Raw genomic sequence first — 22,388 nt, 5'->3', positions numbered from 1 at the left:
AAAATTTGCATCCTATTTTGCTGGGGTAAAAAAAACAAACAAAACAAAACAAACGAACAAATAAAAAAAAAACCCAACAGGGGTTACATAATTTTCACAGCTTAAATTTTCAAGTTATGAAGGAAATTTGTTTCACTCATTATCAAGCCATTACTCAGGCAAACAGCATTCCCATAACAAGCAGCAGATTCCAGAGCTCCATGGCAGAAGAAATGTAGAGCCCTTCTATGCAGAAGCTGCCAATACACTTTCCCTGTTAAATCAATCTCTTTAAGCATAACTGAAAAAAAACCTGTCACCTATACACCTTCTGAAAACGATTGTTTCATAGATGTCAGCTGAAGAATATAAAACCAAACACATAGGATCAACAGCTATAATGATTTCTAAGTTGGTAATGGTGATGCAAAACAAAATCATCAGTATTTCAGTAAGGAAATTCCACTAGAAAAGCTAAGGCAGTATAACGCAACTGCAACTTGTGTAAAATATTGCTATGATACCAAATAAGCATGAAAAATAATCTGAGGCTCGAACGGGTAAACAAAATAAACAAAGTTACTAAACGAATCAAATATCTCTGTCTGTTGTTCACAAACACTATAAAACTGAAAGCTTACTTTTGTAGGAGAAAAAAAAACAAAAAGCATTTTTCTGAGCAAAAAAACAAACCCTGTAATTGGTTCTGGTTTGCTGGAGAGCAACAGATAATAATATACTAGCTGCTATAGTGCCAGATATAGCATGACTTGTTTTTCAGGCAATACTAAAATCATATATGGAAAGAGTTAATAGCATAAAATAATTTAAAATCATCCTTATACTTTTCTAAGCAGTAAATGCTTTTAAGCACACAGGGAAAGAAGCCATAACAGGACAGCACGACAGTCACATTTCAGACATACTCACTCAAAGATGGATGCTTTTTTAGTCAAAATGTTCCAAACTCAACTAATGTGATATCATTTCACCTCCTCCTTGAAATGAGACCATTTTGAAGACTGTTTCTTCCGTACTTCATTGTGGCACTTCAGTTTTAAACCTGACCTAATGGACAGTCATAGATGCTATGGACTTGAAGCATAAACTGACATGTTAGCATGGTAATTTACTCAGATGTCACATCAATCATTAGAAGACAGTTTGCTGAGTGACTCATATATCTGGCAATACGCATTGAAAGCCTTTCTAGCTCTTTATATGTATAAAGTGACTTCCTTTTGGAAGTCTTCATCAGAACAACATCAATTGTAGTCATTTATAGCTCAAAAGTAATCGCTGAAAATTTCTCAAGCTGTACATACTGTATTTCTAACTATAGCAAAGCTCTAAAAATCAGTCAGCAGAGGCCACTTCAATCCCTGCAGGATAATGAAGGATTATTATGTGCAGTAACCTATTTATGAAAAGGAAACAGTGTGCTTCTTTCAGACTCCATCAATTGCTTTAATAAGGAATTGAAAAGCATGGCCTACTTTATATGCAGATCACCAGCCCAGTTGCATAAGGATTTACAATAGACAAAACTGGTTTTGTTGAAAATAAGGGCTGTTTGTTTAAATCACACAATACTGTTTGCATCTAAAAATTATTTAGAAGCTAATAAGGTGCAATAAATTTTGACTTGTTAATAAAAATGGGTTCAATATTCTCCAGGAAGGTAATGTAAATTGAAGGTGATAAGGTAAAGCTTGAAGTAAAACAGGCCTAAGTTAATGGGAAAGGACATACTGCATTTGTGCACTGATGGCCCTAAGAAAATGAATGCCAAGTGAATGCAGTTAACTTAAAACATTTTATAAAATTTTAGATAATGGACCTAAATGTTTCCTAGGAGATTAGAATTACTGCAGTGTTACTTTTGCTTTAGAGACAGAAAACTTGACACAGTTCAGACAACTGAAACTTAGCATGATGCACATTACTGAGCTCTGCTACCATCATTTCGAGGGATGGAGAGACCCAGGTTCATATTTTACTTTTGGTGTTGGTTCATTTGCCTGTATGTTAACAAAATTAATGAGGCATGGTATGACCCATGCTAGTGTCCCTGCAAAAAAAAAAAAAAAAAACCAAAAAACAAAACAAAACAACAACAACAACAACAAAACAACAAAAAAAGAACACACACACACACAAAAAAAGAAAACCCACAATCCTCAACCTTGCAGCAGGACATTTTAGTTTCAGTCAAAAGTTACAAATATCAACTGTCACATAGTATATAAAAATACCTAATTTAATGCATAAATTTTGTGAGTAATGCTTTCTTAAATAAGAAAATAATCTTAAACCACTGAATATTACCGTGTTAGAACTGCAATGCAATGAATTAAAAACACTAATTGTTCAGTTCACTATGATGTTGTGTTAAACATCTTTTATTAATGAGCTGTTAGTCCTAGCTGAGGCATTTGATAACCTCTAGTCCACTGTTAAATCCTCATCTGATTTCAGTGAGTTGCATTAAACAAACCCAGAGGGAAAAGAAAAAAACCCTCAATAACTTACAGTTCAGTCTCTATGGTCCTAGAACTAGATTAATCTAAAGAAGGGTAGCTTTTCTATAAATCAAAGCTTCTGATTTAAAGCATCTGACATATAAGTCTATTTTACAATTTATTTATTTTTTTAATTTCAAAAATACAACACATTAAAATAGGTTCAATTTATCAAAGCTAAGAGCAAAAATTAAGTAATAATGTACTTAAAGTGCAAAGGCACTTTAACACAAGAAAGTGACGCCCAGCGGCTAGACATGATAATTGGAACAGCAGTACTGTATATTATTATTTACAAAAGAAAGTCAAAAGTCCAGGAAAAAGATCTTTGGAGATCTTCTACATACCACATTAAGCTTCCACTTAAAAATGAAAACAAACAAACAAACAAACCAAAAAAAAAAAAAAAGCCAAAACAAAAAGCACCCAAAGACTCTTCCTCATTTCCTTCCAAATCAAAAAGAATTACGCAAGATTTATTACAGAAATGTATATTTGCAGTGACAGTTCCTACAGAAAGGTCAAAAGGAGAGAGAGAAATAACTTAAAGGGAATATTGCAAAAGCAACATCATGTCCCTGTAAAGGTTTGATTTCTCTCTCTCACTTCCTAATTTAAAAAGTGAAAATGTTTGAAATGTGACAGATGACATCAGCACTGAGTTCAGAATCAATTAAATGTGATGTTGAGCTCATTTAAAAATCTTTCTTTGCCTCCCAATGCCCCCCTCACAGCTGACTGACTGCAGTTTGTTTTTCCAGAACTTCGAGGTAGTCTGGTTCTGTTTGTAGCTTTCCTTGGAGTAAAGGATGCTCTGGTTTACATTGTTCTGCAAAATATTTCCTGGGGGTTCCATACAAAACAGTTTTATTTATCCTGTCCTGGTTTTGGCGTCTTGATTCATATGAAGGGGCAAACTGCCTTTTGGGTAAGGTGCAAAAGTTATAATGAACTAATCCTCCAGTGGGGAGTTCCTTGACCCTTTCTGCAATATTTTGATACAGCAGCTCTGGCTCCCGTGGTGAGGACTGCTTTTCCAGTAATTCAGCTTCACTGATTGTAAATGCAAAGCTGGTGGGATCTTCCTTTTTGTGGTCAAGACTGTTATAGCTAAACTCATGGAGATTTCTGTAATAGGCAACTGGATCCCCTTCCTTTTGCATGTAGATTGGGTTTTGGCACATCTGTCCAACAGGAGGGGTAATATAGTTATAAACATGTCCTTCGGTTTTATCATGGGTCTCAGTGTTGTAAGACCCGTACTGCAGCTGAAATGAACTGATATCTAAGTTATTTGCACTGCTGGGCATGCTTTGCACCCCCTTCCGGCGCTTAAGAACAAAGACAAACAGGCCTGCCCCAAAACAGACTGACAAAATAAACACAACCAACAAGCCTAAAATTAAGACAGAGAGTGGAACTTCTGTGTGTATTTCTGGATAGGAGCTGGGAGAGATACCAAGGAGATGGGGCATATCTGTGTTCTGATTCATGGGCAGGAGAGATGACTCTGACAAGCTGGGGTTCTCTGGGCAGATGGCTTCTTTGCTCAGGAATTTCAAATGCTCTCCAGAGTGTTTGGTGGGAGACTCGCATATGACTTCATTGATAACAACAGGGGGATTTGACTGCTGACTGTTCTGGTCAGTAACTTGCTCTATCCAGTTCCTCAGCCCCATGATGTCACATGTGCAGTCCCATGGGTTCTCCTGGAGGTCGATCTGAATTAGAGCTGACAGACGGTCTAAGACTCCTCTCACAGGCAGGTGTGAGAAATGGTTGTTTCTTAGGTTGAGCCTGGTGAGGGAAGTGCCACCAAAGACATTGTCAGGCAGGGATCTGAGCAGGTTGTTGTTGAGAAATAACAGATGAAGATTACTAAGAGTGTCAAAGGTATGTGGCAGGATCTCCTTAATGACATTGTACTCTAGGTAGAGATATTGCAGGCTCTGCAACCCATCAAACATAGAAGGGTAAAGAATCTCAAGGTAGTTGCCATTAAGATAAAGTCTGCGTAAACTCGTGAGGTTTGTAAAGGCACCTTCTTGTATCACTGCAATTCTGTTGTTTCCTAGATGTAACAAATCCAGAGAGCTGTACTCTGCTAGATCAGTTCTATAAATGACTTGCAGATAGTTACTGGTAAGGTAAAGTTTCTTTGGAGTGGTTGGTTTAGGGTGGAGTTCAGAGATATTACTTATCTTTTTCTCTTGACAGTTCACATTTAAGCCATTGTCCAAGCTCTGTGAAGTACAGATGCAGCCATCTGGGCAGGTGATGGGCACAGGAGACTTTGTCTGGTAAACCATGATAGGTCCAAATATTTGTCTGTCTTTTGACACAGTGACACGGGGTGTGGGGCGATTCCTGGCTTTGGGGGGGCGGCTGGCTTTTGGGGCTCTGGTGGGATTGATGGCAGAATTGGCTGTGGGCAATAACTTTGAGACATGTGGGTCTGAGATGATAGGGTGCTTTTCCCTCTGATTTGAATCACTGGAGCTTTTCCTAGGGCACAGATCTTGTCTGGTGAGCTGAGTCACATCTTTCCCATGTAGCCTGAAAGGGGTTTCACAGACTATCTCACCCACAAATACGGTGATTGTGTCTAGCCAGGCCTTAAGTGGCAGCAAGTCGCAAGTGCAGTTCCAGGGGTTTTCTTCCAGTTGGATTTCCATGATGCCTCCAATGTGCTCCAGCACACCAGCAAAAGGCATCATCTTCAGCCGGTTCCCCCGCAGGTCCAGGTGGGTGAGGAGCACAAAGCGGAAGACATTGCTAGGCAGGGACAGCAGGAGGTTGTCATTGAGAATCAACACTTTGAGCTTGTTCAGCTTGTTGAAGGCCCCTGCCTCAATAGCACTGATGTAGTTGTAATCAGCTTGCAGGTACTCCAGGCTCTCCAAGCCCAAGAATGTATCTTCCTTCAGCACTTCCAGCTTGTTGTTATTGAGGTGCAACCTCTTGAGGGTGCGGAGGCCACTGAAGGCCCCAGTGTGGATCTCCTGCATGTCGTTATTGCCCAAGTGGAGGGTTACAGCATTGGAGTAGTTGACAAACTCATTGGGGAACAGGCGGGTCAGCGCATTCCCATTGAGGAAGAGCTGGTAGATCTTGGATGGTGGTGGCAGGAGGAGGCTGATGGTAGTAAATCCTTTGTTTTCACAATTAATGTTTAGCACGTTCTCCTTCTCCTCGCAAGGGCAGCGGCTCTTGCTGCAAATGTCTTTGGTAGGTTTGCGACTTTCTATCTGCAAGATCCCAGCCACTGTTAACAAACTGAGCAACCAAACACCCTTCAGCATCTTTATGCGCCGTTGATCCCTGCTTTAGTACCTACAGTCAAACCTTTTGAGGAAGGTAAGGAGAGAAAGAAAGAAACCCCCAGTAAAAACGGCCAGGAGTAGAGGCTGCAAGGGGAGGGCAAAGCAGGTTTTAAGGGGGCAGCAAAGCAACGACTAGCAAAACTCCTCTGAAATTCTCCCTCCCTTAGCCCACTTTTTGCCCGCGGAGCCGTTCTGGTAAAGCTCCGCCGCAAGAGTCTCCCAAAGCCGGGATCCCAAGCGCTGCCCGCAATTCCATTCCCTAGTTGTTATTTTAAAAGGGGGGGAGGGGAGGGGGGGGAGGAGAGGGGCGTATAGGGAGGAGAAGAATAAGCCATCGACAGCAGCAGCAGGGTTCCCCCAGACCGAGCCCCTCTGAGCCTCCCTACGCCCGGGAGTCGCTTCGCTCCCCGGCTCCTACCTGCTTTCGGGGTGCCCGAGCGGGCAGCAGGGGCAGGGGCCGCCACCGAGCGCCGCCGCCGCGCCCCGGGAGCCAGGCACCGGGCAGGAAGAGGCATCGCCCGCCGCCCACCTCAGAAAGAGCCCGGCGGGGCGAGGCAGTGCCCGCGCAGCGCTGTCCCGGCCTCGGTGGGGCGGGAAGTTCTGCCGGACAGCGGGCGAGGAGCAGCGGCTGCGCCGCTGCGAGAGCGCGGACGGCTCTACGCAGAGCGCGACGCGGCGCGGCACGGATCGTTTGCTGGCTGCCCCGCACGGAGCGGCGCTGACGTCACGTCGGGGGCGTGGGGGACACATTTCTCCCAGCCCCCTCCCCCTCCCCCAGCCGCTCTCGCGGGCGGCTCCGTTTCCGGCTCGGTAGCTCGTCGGGGGAGGCCTCTGGCAGCCCGAAGGGCGCGGAGCACGCTAGTGAGCGGAGGTACCTGCGGCCGGAGTTTTGGCCCCGAGTCTCTAAATCTGTGCTTTCAAAATAGCATGTCAGCCAGCTTCCTCGGCACCTGCCAGCCGGCGAGCCGCACACACGCACACAATCCGGCTCTCGGAGCAGGGGTGCTGCAAAACCCGGATCTGGCAGCAGTTCTCTCCCCGCCGCGCAGCTCCCTTCCCGAGCACTGCTCGCTGCGGGGACGCTCGCTGTCAGCCATGGGGATTCAGCACCTTCCGCCGACTCGGCTGGCTCCACGCTCTGGAAAGCTCACCCGAGTGCTGAGCCGCGAGACCCCATCCAGGGTGACTATTTCCACTGCCTGGAGCCGTCCCGCTGCCAAATCGCGGTGTAATGGGATAGTATTTGGCTGCATTTTGAAAGAACAAGATACTGGATGTGGGTTATTGTGACTTTGCCTCAGCACTGTGCCCAGGGCACAGATCTGTGTTTGATAGGAGCAGGTTGCTGCTCTTCATTTCTCTCAAGAGCATAAAATGTGGAGTTCACACTGGAAGAAAAGAAAAAAGAAAAGAAAAGAAAAGAAAAGAAAAGAAAAGAGAAAGAAAAGAGAAAGAAAAGAAAAGAAAAAAGAAAGAAAAGGAAAGGAAAGGAAAGGAAAGGAAAGGAAAGGCACAATAAATTTTTAAAGTGCTAATACAGCAGTATACATTATTACAGGATTTATATAGGGAGTTAGCAGCACTTAGTCTCTAGATTATAGAGCTGCCAAAAGACTGCTGGACTTGTCAAGATTGGTGCTGTCATTTTGTATTAGTCTTCAACCATTAAGTATCAGAGCCCACATTTTAGGGGTATCAAAAAATGCATTGCCTGTTCTTATGGGGTGCCTGAAATCAGGAAGAGCATCAGCACCCCGCAGCAGCCAGCTCATATGCCTTTGTAGTGCTGCTGAGCAGGGAAGTACTGAAGTTGGTGTTTAGGATCAGAGCTACTAAAGCTTCCCTACTTAAAATGTGGAGAGGTTGTAGAAAAAAAACAGGAGTATCCTGCTCTGGAGTAGGCTGTTGAGGTGGTCCTGCACCAAGCTCGATGATACGGGGATTTTGAGATGCGACCAGAGCTGCTCCTTTCAAACCCTGCTTGTCCGGCTGAATTCAGGAGCAAAATTGGCTAAGATCAAGGAAAATCACTGTAGCAGATCTGGAGTTTTACAGCACTAACACAGCAGTAGGCAGATTATTTTGCTGGAAGTTTTGTTTGTTTGTTTCTTTTCTTGTTTTATGTTTAATTTCTCTTTAAGCATTAGAATACATCATCAAAAGGTGAAGCAAAATTGGACCAGTTTCAGAACATTCCTCATCTTACTTTCAGGTCTTTGGAACTTGAAGGAGGGGCATGAACCTAAGGGGAGAAGGGAAAACTGGGCTCAGGTTGAATTTGTTTTATTGAAGGGAGTATGCCCAGACATGCCCTTGCCCATGTGGGCATGCAGCAGAGGCACACACATGTTGCTGTAACCTGCCTTCCCCACGTTGCCCCCAGACAGCCCTGCACAGCACAGCCAACTCTCCAGGCTTCCTGCAACACACAGTGGAAGCTGAAGGCAGAAAAAAGTCTTCTGCATTTCCTTATCATCTCTCATGTATGTGGCTGTGAGGTTTGGTGCCATGCAACTTTCTGGTGGGCAAGGGTCATGTCCTGAAAGTGGCTCATGGGGCCACATACGCTGTCACACTTGCCTTTGTTTACTAGTACATGGGAAATGCATTTGAGTTAACTGCTGAAGCTGCCTGGGAAGGGAAGTGTACAAATGGCGTGCCTCAGAAGTAATTACCAGCATCCTGTGGAATAGAAGGAACAGAGTGTTAAGGGATTGAAACAGTAATATTACACAGAGATGATACTGATTCCATTACATTGCAAATGTATCCATGTAATAACCACTGTTGTAGGAGGAGAAATGGGGATTTAAAGAAGGAAAATAGCTACAGTTTTTTATTTAGGAATGAATCATAATTTCTCAGCATGCCCAAAGTATTTTATAATTCACTCAGTTAAAAACACACAGTAAAAAAGAACAGCTTTCTTCCCCACCTGTCTTATTTGGTACGTTGGGTGCAGGAATGTTTTCAGGCTGCAGCTGCCTGGGAGCCTCCAGCAGTGGGAGACTTTGGGAAAACATGGTCCTGCACCTGGTGTGAATGTATTGAGAAGGTTTTTTCTTTTTCCCAATTACTTTGCTGTATTCCCTCATCCTCCTTTTGGGGCAGAGGTATGAAGAAATCTATAACTTACAGATTCATAGGTTATAAGGCTTAAAGGAACCACTGTGTCTTCATGATCTTGCATTAACACTCCATAAGATAAGTTGGAATTAATTCCTGCTTAAACTAGATTATACTTTATAGGAGACAAATAAAACAAAACAAAACAAGAACTCTGAAAAAATGATAGCATGGCCAGGAATATTTTAGCCATTTTCTATGATGAAAATCTGGTATATTTGGTAAAGTGTTCCATGAGCTTTTGCCTCCCACTGCTAAAAAATGCTTTCTTCTCTGCATCTCTGTATCTCTGGCTGCCTTCAATTTGGCATTTTTATCCTTGCTAGCATCCCAGTGTAGTTGATGAAGAACCCTTGATTATCCTGTACTGGCTTCCCAGGGGGCCACTCACAAACTGCTCTGGTGCAGGTGTAAACAAAGTACTTGATACCTGCCTGAACCAGCTTCAGAAGGACTGTGTTAGTCTCGTGCTGTTATATACACCAGCACAATATTTGACTCCTGCATGGTGCTAGAGCCACCACTTCATCCATCTGCTGGCAGGAAAAAGAATGCCAGACCATGGCATGGAAGCATAAGCAACTAAAATTTGGCACAGATCATTACTCTTACTGCCTGCCTCATGCTATTGTCCTTCTGTGAGAGTAAATATCAAGGAGCAGGATAAGCCTGGAAACGTGATGCTCTTTTTCTTTCTCCACATTTTATCTGCAGATGGATGTTAAGCGCTTCTCATGTATCTCCATCAGTTTATCAGTCCCTCTTTTTGTAAATGAAGAAAGCAAAATCATATGCATCCAACCTAAAATCTTATGGAATAAAGAAAAGAACAGAACAAATAGCTAAGCAGTGATCCCTGTTAGTTGGATGGAGGGCAGTATATAAGCTTTACTGATCATCAGAAAGTATCAAGGAAACTTGGATACTGGTAGTATGTAAGGAGGGATTTATATATGTAGTACAGATAATTACCTGACTGATTTTTGTGAAGAAAACATGGTGACTAGCGTGGTGGAATTTGTAGGTATAGGTATTTAGTGATCCTCACCCTGTAATCCATAATACGAGATGCCTTTTCCATGTTGGCTCAGGGTTCTTGTTTTGTCTTTCTCACTTTCTGAGGGGCTATTTCCCTGTATGTCTTTGTGAGCCTGTTTGTAGCTGGAGTCATTCTCCATGGCTATGTACATTTTTTGAATCTTTCCTATACTATAAATGGGGTATTTTTGTGCCTCACTTGAGGCACTGAGGAAATAAACAGTTTCCAGATTTAGCAGTGAGAAGCTTGCAAAATATTTGTTATTTGTAATCCAAGCATTTAGTTCATCCAGTAACACTGGAAAGCATGCTGTGAAAGAGAGCAAAAGAACAGTCTGGCTTTCACTACCTTCCTTTGGGCAAGGGAATGGCAAGAGGAGGAGGGTGGGTATGAAAGCCAAGGAGCAAGGAGCTAACAACCTCTGCCCTCTGCGGCCCTGGCAGCCATCCCTGCTCACCAGTGGTGCTCAGCAACAACAAGCTGGTGCAGTGCATTTCTGAGAACTGGCAGAGGAGAGGGATGCTTTCGGCAAAGCCTCCATGGAAGGAGAGCAAAGGTTCCCCTTCAGTTGATGGGCAGAAGGGCACTGCAGAGTGATGGGACTTGTTTGTATGTGGTGTCTGCTGAGTTGCACTTTGCTGACAGTCTGTAACGGTCTTTGCTGTTACCTGTAATGATGTTCCTTCACTTCTGGATACATTTTTAGCTCGATTTCCCCCATCCATTCAAGCATCTGGAGAGCCATAGGTTACTTTAGCATATTACTTACTGACACTTCATGATTTCAACTGTAGAAATAAAAGAATTTAATGAACTGTGACTTGAAATCAACATGCCTAGTAATTCTCCCTTCCTTTGCTGTTCCTGCAAGGACTCAAATCCTAGTTAAAGATACACATTACTGACATCCATTGTATAATTTCAGGGTAATTATAATTTATTTATTTGCTTACTTTGCAAGGTGATTTCACCATTATTTGTTTCTGTGTGTCTGGGGTAATCCATTTTGTGTCAGCACAGCAGGAACTTACACTGGCTGTGCAAAACACAGCAGCAAAACTATCAGTTTTCTGATATTTTGTGTTATTAATGTGGAATCCCAACTTTCTTAAAAATTAGATGCATATTTAGTGAGCTATAATATCAGTTTCATCAGGAAATATGATATATAATCTGTCTGTCATAAAGCACCCCAGATGGCCTGTACACCTGAAATACTGACAGACCCACTTGTCTCTGTGTAGTAAAGACTGCATTTTATTTTAGCTTATCCAACTATTTTTTCATTCTTTCATAGAAAAATAAGTGTCACCTTCCCTTGTACATGCATCTTTTAGCATGGGTCCCAGCAAAGAACTGTGAGACAGCTGATGTTTATGGCTGCATTCATTGCTATTCAGCAAAGTAGTATGTCTGAGCCAAAGCCCTTTGGTGTCAGTAGAAGGACTCCTACTGACTTCAGTGGGCTTTGGATCAGATCCTTGAGCAAATTTACAAGTATGCACTTACATCTTATTTAGTTGAGTAGGCTAAATATTTTTAGAAGTGCTTTGCTTCATCATGTCAGTGTGTTTTTTTTTCTCTGAGTGGGACAGTGGGATGAATCTGAAGATGAATGTCCTGTGCTGACATTGTTGAGAATCAGAAGCGGAAAAAAATATCATCTGAGTTCTCTACATGTAACGTTCCTTGCATGTTTCTACCTGGAAATGTCTCATCATGCAAATGCAAGTGAACACAAACATTTTCAGTCATTCAGAGAGTATTACTGAAATTGTCAGGTCTTCTTGCTTTACTGAATGCATATGCTTTAGTAATAGTGCTCACTTTGCATAATTCATTTTATGTATGAGTATTCTGAATATCCAGTCTTGCAAGCCTGATGGGTTGGTGTGAGAGCTTTCTTCCCTTTAGTTATTAGTAGTAAAAGAAGCATAATGAAATGTCTCCATATAATGATTTTTATGGCAGTACAGTTGAATCCAAATCCTACTAATGTTAATGACATATTTAACAATATGGGAGGAGTGGGTGCAGTGGGTGAAATTCAGACCTGGGCAGAAGGCCAGCCTGGAGTGCATCATCATAAAAGCCCTCAGTTAAAACTTCAGAACTCAGCTTAAATTGGACTCCAGTGCTCTAAACCTTGAGCTCGCTTTCTGTAAGGTAGGAGGAAGAGTTCCTCCAAATTAATTATTCATGATAAATAATGCATTCTATTGGTTTAGCCTATTTTTCTTGTTTCCTTGAATTTTTTAAGTGAAATTGCTCATCAAATAATTTCTATGAATAATCATGGCCTGAGGATTTCTTCTGAACAGTTCACAGTGACATTTCATACTCCACATTCAGAATGAGTCATGTCATTGAGTTGTAATTATGCACATTTTTATGCGCTTGCTCCATGATGAGCAGAAAATCCTGAATATTTTTTGGACACTCATGTGCTCCCAAAAGTTCTTTCCATTAAGTTCATTCCATGCGATGTCTGCAGGCAGTTGCCAACTGAACAAAAATTGTTTGAGCACTCATTGGCTTTTGTATTGATCATCTGGTTTCTAATAGAGATGTAATTATTCTCTATGTATATATGCAGTATGTGCATATGTCTGGCTGTCAGTCAAGGTCCCATCCCTTCTCAATTAATTTGATCCAGATTTGATGAAAAAAAGTGAGCATTAAAGATTTTTGTTTCCTGCTTCTATAGAAATAACTGAGAATTGTCCCAGCTAGAAGAGTACTTGCAGCCTGGCTTCATTCGTTGTTACATATGAGAAAAAATCCCCATCAGAATTTGGCTCAAAATTGAAAAGTTGTGTCTTGAGTGCTCAGCTTCCTGTCAGAAGTAGGTAGGGAAATCTGTTGTTAAACACTTGTGTTGTTGTTTGTAGGCTTCTTCAATACACAATGGTAATGATTGGGATAGCTCTCTGATAGAAAAGATGTTTTCAGATCAGACATTCACTTTTATCTGCAGGACCTTTTCAAGGTCTGTTTTATGTGTATGATCAGTGTGGGTACTTCACTGTGTAAAGTTACATAGATGTGAATGAGGTTGTGGGACTGAGGTGGTGGCTTCTGGTGTCACAAGTGAAACTAGCTTATGACTCGTGAGGATAAGGCTTGCTCAGTACAATGCAGGCCAAGAAGCTGCCTCGAGTTGAAAGAAATGAAGAAATTATGCTGAAAAGACAAGTCATTTATCAAAAACAAAAAAGTTGATATGTCTATCTCTGAAAAGAGGGGTGTAGTAAGTGAGAACAATAACAAAAAACAGGAAAGTAGATATAGCTTTTAGGAAGAGATGGCTTCCATTCATGTTATAAAAAATGTAACACTGAGAAAATGTGGACTTCTTTATTCACAAATAAAGATCTTTTTTCCTGCTATATTAAAAATATTCCCTTCCTTGCTGCAGTCTTTCCCACATCACTTTAAGCACAAACTTTGCTCTTTCTGAACAGTAGTCATTTATCTGAAAACTACCCTACAGTATATATACATGTGCGTGTGTGTGTGTGTGTGTGTGTTTGTGTGTGGACACCAGTAAGTTACAACTAACAACTCTGAAGTACGATGTATGACTCAAAGTGGCATGAACAAAAATGGATTGAAAAATTAGAACTTATAAGAATGGTGGTTGCATTCATCTTTTGGGGAGGATCCCTTGGAATAAAGAATTCCATGCTTCAGGGAAGCCTTAAAATTAATATAGCATATAAAGTAGTTCCCAGAGTTGTTACTGCTCAAAACACAATACAAGAGTATATCCAATTCTGACCTAGACATAAGTATTTGACCTATTTCCCTATGTCTTCATGGTGGCAAGATTTCAGCTGTGACATCTGCTCTGGGGAGTTTACATCCTCACACATCTGAGCTTTCTAACTTGAAATCTTGTTGTTACTTTGGTATGTTCAAGTGTTTGACTTTATAATCCAAGCTGGTAATGCTAATGCACTTGGAATTGTATGGGGATAAGATTCCCAGCTTATCCTCCATTTGGCTATAAACTGGCCAGTGAATCTGTATGTCTCAAGTGTAAGTATTGCAATACTTTCTCTTTCACAGCAGTCATGGCCTTATGAAGCCTCTCTTCCCTTATAAGAACTTCTTGTTAAATTTTAATATTTTGGGGTTTTCTAACTAATACAAATAACTGTTCTTTTGACAGAATAACATTGATGAGTCATTCTTTAAGGAACTAAGGGAGAGATGTAGATCAACTTCCCTTGTCCTTATGGGGGGACTTCAACTTGTTGGACATTAACTGGGAACATCACTCAAACTGATGCAAGCAGGTCCAGGAAATTCCTAAAACACTTTTGTGACGACTCTCTGGTACAGGTACTAAAGGAGATGATCAGGAAAGGTGCCCTCCTAGATCTGATATTTGTGAACAGAGAAAGTCTCATGGATGAAATGGTGATTAGTGCTCATCATGGCAATGGTGATCATGAAGTGGTCAAATTTAAAATCCTTGGTGATAGGAGGAAAACTGTCACTAAAACCTCAACCCTGGATACAAGGAGAGCAGATTTTAGGCTGCTCAAGAAACTAATTAGTAAGGTCTCTTAGGAAATCACTTTTGAAGGCATTGGAGTCCACCAGTGCTGGTCACTTTTTAAGTACCACCTTCTGGGAGCCCAGGAAAAAGCAATTCCAAAATGTTGGAAGTCAAGCAGGCAGGGCAGAAGGCCAGCTTGGCTGGACAGAGATCTTCTAGAGCTCAGGTGGAAATAGAATGTGCATGGCTGCTAGAAGCAAGGTCAGGCAAAATGGGAAGACCATAGGGATGCTGTTTGCCTTTGTAGGGTGAAAATTTGCGCAGCCAAATCTCAGTGAGAGTCGAAACTGGCCAATACTGTGAAGACAACGAAAAGGTTTTTTTTTAAAATATGTTAACAACAAAGAGAAGGCTAGAGAGAGCTCTGACTTACTGCTTGGTGAGTATGATCATCTTACAAACAGGGATATAGACGAAGTAAAGGTGTTTAATGCTTTACTTGCATCTGTCTTCATTGCTGATGACAGACTCTGGGTCTCCAGATTTGGGGATCTTGATCAACAGCAAGTTAAACATGAGACATTAGTGTGTCCACGCAGACAGGAAGGCCAACTGTACATTGGGTGCCTCAAGCACAGCGTTGCTGGTAGGTTAAGGGAAGCGACTGTCCCACTCTACACTGCACTGATGTGATCTCACCTTGAGTACTGTGTACAGTTTGGGGTGCCACAGTACAAAAAGGTCTTACAACTATTAGCGTATCTAGAGGAGGGCTACAAAGATGATGAAGGGTCAGAGGGGAATGTGTGTGGAAAATATGGAGTTCCTTGGTTTGTTTTGCAAATGAATTTAAAATGAGAAATTTGTTCTTCAGGGCAAACTGACTGTCATGAAGCTCTGTGCAAGTGTGTAGGTTTGCTGATCCACAGCTGACTGCATGATCAAAACAACATGATTTTGTGAGATTTGAAAATCGATGAAATTTGAATATTTATTTATCCAAAGTTTTCAATAAAGAAATTAAATGGTATGATGCCTTCCAGTGCCTGGATGGGGCCTACAGAAAAGCTGGGGAGGGACTTCTTATAAGGGCATGTAGTGACAGGATGAGGGGAAATAGCTTTAAAATGGAAGAGGGCAGGTTTAGACTAGATATTAGGAAGAAATTCTTTACTGTGAGGGTGGTGAGACACTGGAACAGATTGCTTGGAGAGGTGGTGGATGCCCCCTCCCTGTGGAAGCATTCAAGGCCAGGTTAGACGGGGCTTTGAGCAACCTATGGCAGGGGGTTGGAACTAGATGATCTTAAAGGTCCCTTCCAACCCAAACCATTCTGTTATTCTGTTATTCTGTGATAAGGATCAGCCCTGAGCAGAGGAGGCTGAGAGAAGGCCTCATGGCAGCCTACAGCTTCCTCTTGAGAGGGAATGGAGGAGCAGATGCTGATTTCCTCTCACTGGTGACCAACAATAGGACCTGAGGGAGTGGTATGAAGCTGCAACAGGGGATGGTCAGGTTGAATATCAAGGAAAGGTTCCTCACTGAGAGGGTAGTCAGGCATTGGAACAACATCCCCAGGGAAGTGATCATGACACAGAGCTTGCTGGAGTTAAAGAAGTGTTGAGATTATGCTCTCAGCCATAGGTCTGACATTTGGGTGGACCTGTGTGGAACCAGGAGTTGGACTCACTTCCAACTCAGGATATTTTATGATTCTGTGAACATCAACAGCTAATGGATGTCCTTTTGCAAATCACATCTTACACTGAGAATACCTCTAGCAGGATTGGGCTCAAGGGCAGACAGATGTATTGCAGCTACAAATTTCTTCCCCCCATAATGTCTTTTTTGTTATTGTTTTTACCCTTTTTGTCATTGACTTACATATTCAGTATCATTCGTATTTTGCTACTTCAGGAACACCTAACAATATGATTCATGGCCCAAGCCCTCACTGTATTTTTACCTGTGGTTTTGCTTCTGTTTCTTTTTTTCTATTGAATGTGAGCGTATATGTAAGAATATGGTTGTATCATTTTTTGTTCAATACCTTAAAAGCATGAAGTTTTAGATCTAGAATTAGAATTGTACTGGATACTGTATGCACAATCAGAATGATAGCACTTGCCAGCTAGTTTACAATAATATGCTAACAATTTCATTATTGCTTAACTCAGTGTACCATGAACCTCTGTAAGATAGTTGCAATTAAATTGACAAATTGTACATCAGACCTTTTCTAGTACCATTTAAAAGAGCTGAAATACAGTGTTGCCACTCCCTGTCTCTATCCCCGGAAATGAGGCTTAGGCTGGAAATGCAGACAAGACCATTCTCTTTTGAGATGGCACCATGCACTGCTTTAAATACAGGTTATGAATGTTAATGCATTATCTGAAAGATATTTTTCCCACATCTAGGCAGCCTAGGATAGAGTCTTAATAATAAATTTAATGAGTTCACAGGGAAAACACAGTATGTTTATGTGAGTATTATAAAGATCGGCATTTTTGCAAACAGCATATGATAAATGGTGCAGTTTTATTTCCAAAGTTTAATCAATAGAGAGCTCTTTGATATTGTCATGTACTTTGCAAATAGATGCTTCCTTGGGATGACAACAAAACTTCTCTGTTATGATGTGCTTATGTTTAGGGCTTAATTAATCTGCTTTAGTGATGATCAAAAATTTTAATGTTCCAAAAAATAAGTAGGAGCTATGAAATAGTTATGTTTTGGGTGACATCCTGCAGCTAGCCTAGGCCATCTGACTTTATGAAGTTTAAAAGGGCACAAAGTCCACCACTGTGATAAGCACAAGAGCATGGGCCATGTGCAAGTTCATTCCCATCTATTACAAACCATTGACAGCTATTGTATACAAAACTGAGGAATGCTTTGAGGACTTATGATGTACTTTAGGAAAGTCTTGTGTTCTCTTTTGGGAGTGAATTTTGCTCTCAAATAGGATGAGTCTGAAATGACCTTCACAACCACTGTAAGGAGGTGACAGCATTGCAGCGCAGCCTCTGCAGTACTTTTGGCCAGTAGCAAGCATGCCTGACCAATCTTGTGGCCTTCTATGATGGAGTTATGGCTTTGGTGGATGGGAGAAGGGTGGTGGATGTCATCTACGTGGACTTCTGCAAGGCCTTTGACATGGTCCCTCACCACATCCTTCTCTCTAAATTGGAGAGGTATGGATTTGAAGGACGGACTGTTTGATAGATTAGGAATTGGCTGGCTGGACACAGCCAAAGGGTTGTGATCAATGGGTCTGTGTCAGGGTGGAGGCCGGTCACAAGCGGTGTCACTCAGGGGTCGGTCTTGGGACCGGTGCTCTTCAACATCTTCATCAACGGCATAGACAGTGGCATTGAGTGCACCCTCAGCAAGTTTGCAGATGACACCAACCTGAGTGGTGCAGTCGATACACTGGAAAGAAGGGAAGCCAGGCAGAGGGACCTGGACAGGCTGGAGAAGTGGGCCCATGAAAACCTAATAATGCTCAATAAGGCCAAGTGCAGGTTGCTGCACTTAGGTCAGGGCAATCCCAGGTATTTATACAAACTGGGGGAAGATCTCCTTGAGAGCAGCCCTGCGGAGAAGGACTTGGGGGTCCTGGTAGACGAGAAGCTGGACATGAACCATCAGTGTGCGCTTGCAACCTGGAAGGCCAAGTGTGTTCTGGGCTGCATTAAAGAAGGGGTGGCCAGCAGAGAGAGGGAGGTGGTTGTCCCCCTCTATTCGGCTCTTGTGAGGCCCCATCTGGAGTACTGTGTCCAGGTATGGAGCCCCCAGTATAAGAAAGACAGAGAGCTGTTGGAGAGGGTCCAGAGGAGGTCCACTAAGATGATCAAAGGGCTGGAGAACCTCTCCTATGAAGAAAGATTGAGGGAACCAGGCTTATTTCTGTTGGAGAAGAGAAGGCTCCGGGGAGAGGGAGACCTCATTGTGGCCTTCCAGTAGAGCATATAAACAGGAAGGGGAATGGCTGTTTACAAGGGTGGATAGTGATAGGACAAGGGGGAATGGTTTTAAACTGAAACAGGGGAGGTTTAGGTTGGATATTAGGAAGAAGTTTTTCACACAGAGGGTGGTGACACACTGCAACAGGTTTCCCAAGGAGGTTGTGATTGCCCCATCCCTGAAGGCATTCAAGGCCAGGCTGGATGTGGCCTGGGGCAGCCTGGTCTAGAGGTTGGCGACCCTGCACATAGCACGGGGGTTGAAACTCGATGATCACTGTGGTCCTTTTCAACCCAGGCCATTCTATGATTCTATGACTCTATGAATGAAGCTGCTTCTGCATGGGCACAAATGTTCTCCTATTCTGAAATGCCTGGGATGGTTCCTCCAGTGGGGCGCATATCAGAACTGGTGCTCTCCAGGGAGGCTGTGAGGAGTAGAGCATCTCTCACCCTTCTTTGGTGGCATTTCAAACCAGCTGAGAAGACTCTGGGAAGGTGCCCTGCTCATTTGGATGAATTTGATTCTTGCTGAGCAGACTCCAATTGCTTTTATTCTTGAAATATGAAATTCAGAGGACCATTTCAAAAACATTTAAAGGCTGGACATGGCCACAAAGAGCTGTGGTGCCACCCCAGCTTCTCTTCCATCTTGCAGCAGCCTGCATAAATTTGTGCTGGCTCCACAAAACTGATCCCGGGTAAGCCTGTTTGGTACAGTGGCTGTTAGCAATTTGTTGGATGTGGCAGAGTGAGGACACACAGTGTGAACTTACAGATAACCTTCGGTAGGGAACTCTCTTTCACTCCTTCTGATATAAATATGGTAATCAGAAACAAGGAAGCTGGAGAATTTCAGATGTCTTGACCTGAATCTAATGGACTGCCACTGGCACTCATACACAACCTCTAGAGATGTCAGTGGGAGATCTGTGCCTGGCACCACTACAGCGTATGACCTGGCATCAGTCTGGATTCTGATCTCAGCACAGAAATTCCTTTAGAGGCATGCAGGGTTATGCCAGGCTGACATCTGCGTAAGATCAGGGTTTCTGTGTGCTCTGAATATTAGATGAGTTGTTATAGTCACCCACAAAGAAACAGCTCCATGAAATTTTTCTTCTATTAATTCTTTCTGCTTCCAGCAAGAAATACTGTTCCAGCAACCAGATATTGCAGTTTCTGCAGTAGTTCCACTTATTTTCATAGACACAAAAGATTCAAGAAAATAACTCAGAGAGAACAAAGAGATTTTATTACTGTGTGGTAGTAGGACATATGTAGGGGAAAGGGGCATATGTAAATATGTTCATATATGTATGAACATGTGTTTGTTTTCCTTGATTGTCTCTAGCAAATGTGAATTTCTGTGATGCCTTTGTAAATATACCATAATGACTGATTCTTCTGGATTCTTTAAGCTATATCTGCTAAGCTGAATAGCAGCTGACACTTGGGATGATTGAGCTGAGTGGATTTGCTTTTAGAATTGGACACTTTTCATTGTGTAGAGAGTAGCACAGACTGACTCTTCTGTATTTATCTTCAGTCAGAACTACATTAAATCAGATCTGTGGTTTGTGGCAAGGGACATTCTCCATTGCACTGAAATGCATGGGAAAGGCTGGAGACTCATCATGTTCAAGGTCAGTTATATGCTGAAAAGGAAATTTAAATGCAGTTGTTTTCCCTGTCTTTTCCTCCTGTTTTTCAGAGCCTTTATCTTCATCTCAGCTGGCATATTCATGTATGCTTTTCCCCTTATAGGAAAAATACCATGTGCTTTTAAGTTTATTAAAAACCATTTTGATAGGCAGATTCTACTAATTCTTATTTAAAACTTAAATGAACACAGTGCTGGTACATTGTGTTAATCTTTATGCAGCAGATCTTCCTATATATTAATATGAGCAAAGCAGTTAATCTTTATTCATATTTAACTAATTACTAATATTATTCATTGCTTGAGCACTAAATGACAATTTGATTTTCAGTTGTTTCTGTTGTGTTTGGGAAGTAAAGCAATAAATCGTTTAGGGATGTGGCAATAGAAGATGTCTGTTTTGATGTAGGTGATTTTAACGATCAAGTTTTTCAGCTCCTGATAAGTACGTGCTGTGGGCTTTCCTATAGGTTCAAAACTGTAAATAACCTACTTCTTTTCATCTGTGCTTGAAAGGTTGCCTTTGGCTGCATGAAAATATTTTCCTTGTACCCATATAGGAACAATAGTCAAATGACCAGTCAGTAGAAATGTGCCAGTAGAAAAATCACTACTGTAAACCCAGAGAGGATTCTCAAAGTCTTTCTCACACCTCCAACAGTCTCCTTTCAGGACACCATGTAAGTTTTGAGACAGTAGATATAGCAAATAGTTGACTGGAGTCTTCCTAATCTCTTCTTTTTTTTCTTGTGCGCGCATGTATGTGTAGCTAATAATAGAGGTATTTTCCATGCCTACTCTTCTCATGTCAGTATACATGAAGAAGAGAACATAATGTAGAAGGAAGACATTATATCGTTCTTTTATACAGTTTATTTGAATTTATTTTGCAGATGCAGTTGCATTCCTGGTCCTTCTCCTGCATGTCCTTCTCCCATTCTCCCATTCTCCCATGTTATGTTTGCTTTGAGCCCTTGCATCCACTTTGTTATAAAGAGTACTGTCAAGGCAATCCCAGATAACAATTAGAGACTAGAAGAAGAACTAATTGAGAGCAACCCTGTGGGGAAGGACATGGAGGTCCTGGTGGACAAAAAGCTGGACCTGAGCCAGTAGTGTGCACTGGCAGACTGAAAGGCCAACAATATCCTGGTCTGCATTGACAGAGGTGTAGCAGCAGGCAGGGAGGGGATTGTACCCCTCTGCTCTGCCTTCATGAGGCTCCATTTGGAGTACTGTGTCCAGGCCTGGGTCCCTCAGTACAGAAAGGATGTGGAGATGTTGGAGCTGGTCCAGAGGAGGGCCACATCATCTGATCAAAGGTCTGAAGCACCACTCCTATGAAGACAGGCTGAGGGAGTTGGGCTTGCTTTGCCTAGAGAAGAGAAGGCTCTGGGGAGACCTCACTGTGATCTTCCAGTACTTGAAGGAAGCTTACAAGCAGAAGGGGAACTGACTTTTTACATGGTCTGATAGTAATAGTACCAGGGTATTAAACAAAAAGAGCTTTGGTCATTTAGGTCTGAAGTTAAGAATTTCTCTACTCAGGAGATGGTGAGGTGCTGGAACAAGTTGCCCAGAGAGGTTGTGGATGCTCTATCCCTGGAGGCATTCAAGGCCAGGTTGGATGGGGCTCTGGGCAGCCTGATCTGGTGGGTGGCAACCCTGCCCATGTCTGGAGGGTTGGAACTCAATGATCTTTAAGGTCCCCTCCAACTTAGGCTATTCTATGATTCTGTGAATCTTTTCTCTAGACTCTTATCAATAATTCATGCATGCAGTGGATGGAGAAGGTTGACTGTAATTTCGACAAGTGTATTGTTCTTCTCATTCTACTGACATTCCTTGCTCCTTGTTAGATTGAGGGACTTTTCTTTGACTTCCTTGCTGTTGCTATACAACACACTTTGGCCCTGAAAGAGCAAAAGTACAATGTTCTGAATGGATTGCAAGGTTTTCTTCTTGATAAGAAGAGAGTTCTCTCTTCAAAGAGAGTTTATCTTATGCCTAGGTAAAAAACGTGCCTGTTTATTCAGACCTTCTGTCTCCTTTCCAGAGCCTCATTATCAGCAAGTCGACATTTGATGAGGCTGAGCTGACCTCTCCATCTCCCACAATGAATGACTTGAGATTATGAATGAATGACATACACTCAGTCAGGCTTAGCTTTAGAAATTATCTTGACCATTGCTATAGCCAGGAGTTTTATACTTCAACTCTAGCCTATGTTTTGCAAGCACAGATTTGGTGTGCCAAAGAGG

At 42.2% G+C, this 22,388-nt stretch overlaps 2 protein-coding genes across 3 annotated transcripts; one reads left to right on the top strand and one right to left on the bottom strand.

Moving 5' to 3' along the window:
• Nucleotides 1–2,606: 2,606 nt before the first annotated feature.
• Nucleotides 2,607–6,878, bottom strand: LOC121106448 (SLIT and NTRK like family member 2). Of its 2 annotated transcripts, none has more exons than XM_046941146.1 (2): nt 6,700–6,878; nt 2,607–5,846 (listed from the first exon to the last, which is right to left on the bottom strand). In XM_046941146.1, the coding sequence occupies exon 2, from the start codon at nt 5,801–5,803 to the stop codon at nt 3,230–3,232; it is 2,574 nt and encodes an 857-aa protein (XP_046797102.1). In that variant the 5' UTR covers nt 5,804–5,846; nt 6,700–6,878; the 3' UTR covers nt 2,607–3,229. The 2 variants fall into 2 exon arrangements, with proteins under 2 accessions (XP_046797102.1, XP_420364.1); XM_420364.8 differs by lacking the exon at nt 6,700–6,878 and adding an exon at nt 6,243–6,379.
• Nucleotides 5,808–20,770, top strand: LOC124417942. Its single transcript, XM_046940879.1, has 4 exons — nt 5,808–5,814; nt 6,186–6,695; nt 20,014–20,110; nt 20,688–20,770. The coding sequence occupies exons 1-4, from the start codon at nt 5,808–5,810 to the stop codon at nt 20,713–20,715; spliced, it is 642 nt and encodes a 213-aa protein (XP_046796835.1). The 3' UTR covers nt 20,716–20,770.
• The last annotated feature ends 1,618 nt before the right edge of the window (nt 20,771–22,388 follow it).

The sequence above is a fragment of the Gallus gallus genome, chromosome 4 (assembly GCF_016699485.2).
Source record: "Gallus gallus isolate bGalGal1 chromosome 4, bGalGal1.mat.broiler.GRCg7b, whole genome shotgun sequence".
In the NCBI taxonomy this organism is placed as follows: Eukaryota; Metazoa; Chordata; class Aves; order Galliformes; family Phasianidae; genus Gallus; species Gallus gallus.
Note: the sequence above shows the minus strand (reverse complement) of the source record. Positions and strands in the feature narration are given on the sequence as shown.

Excerpts from the sequence above, each read along its gene's own strand:
- LOC121106448 (XM_046941146.1), bottom strand. The coding sequence starts at position 5,803 with ATGCTGAAGGGTGTTTGGTTGCTCAGTTTGTTAACAGTGGCTGGGATC.
- LOC124417942 (XM_046940879.1), top strand. Across the intron at positions 6,696-20,013 it reads GAGCACGCTAGTGAGCGGAG|TCAGAACTACATTAAATCAG; the intron begins GTACCTGCGGCC and ends ATTTATCTTCAG. Across the intron at positions 20,111-20,687 it reads GGAGACTCATCATGTTCAAG|GAACAATAGTCAAATGACCA; the intron begins GTCAGTTATATG and ends GTACCCATATAG.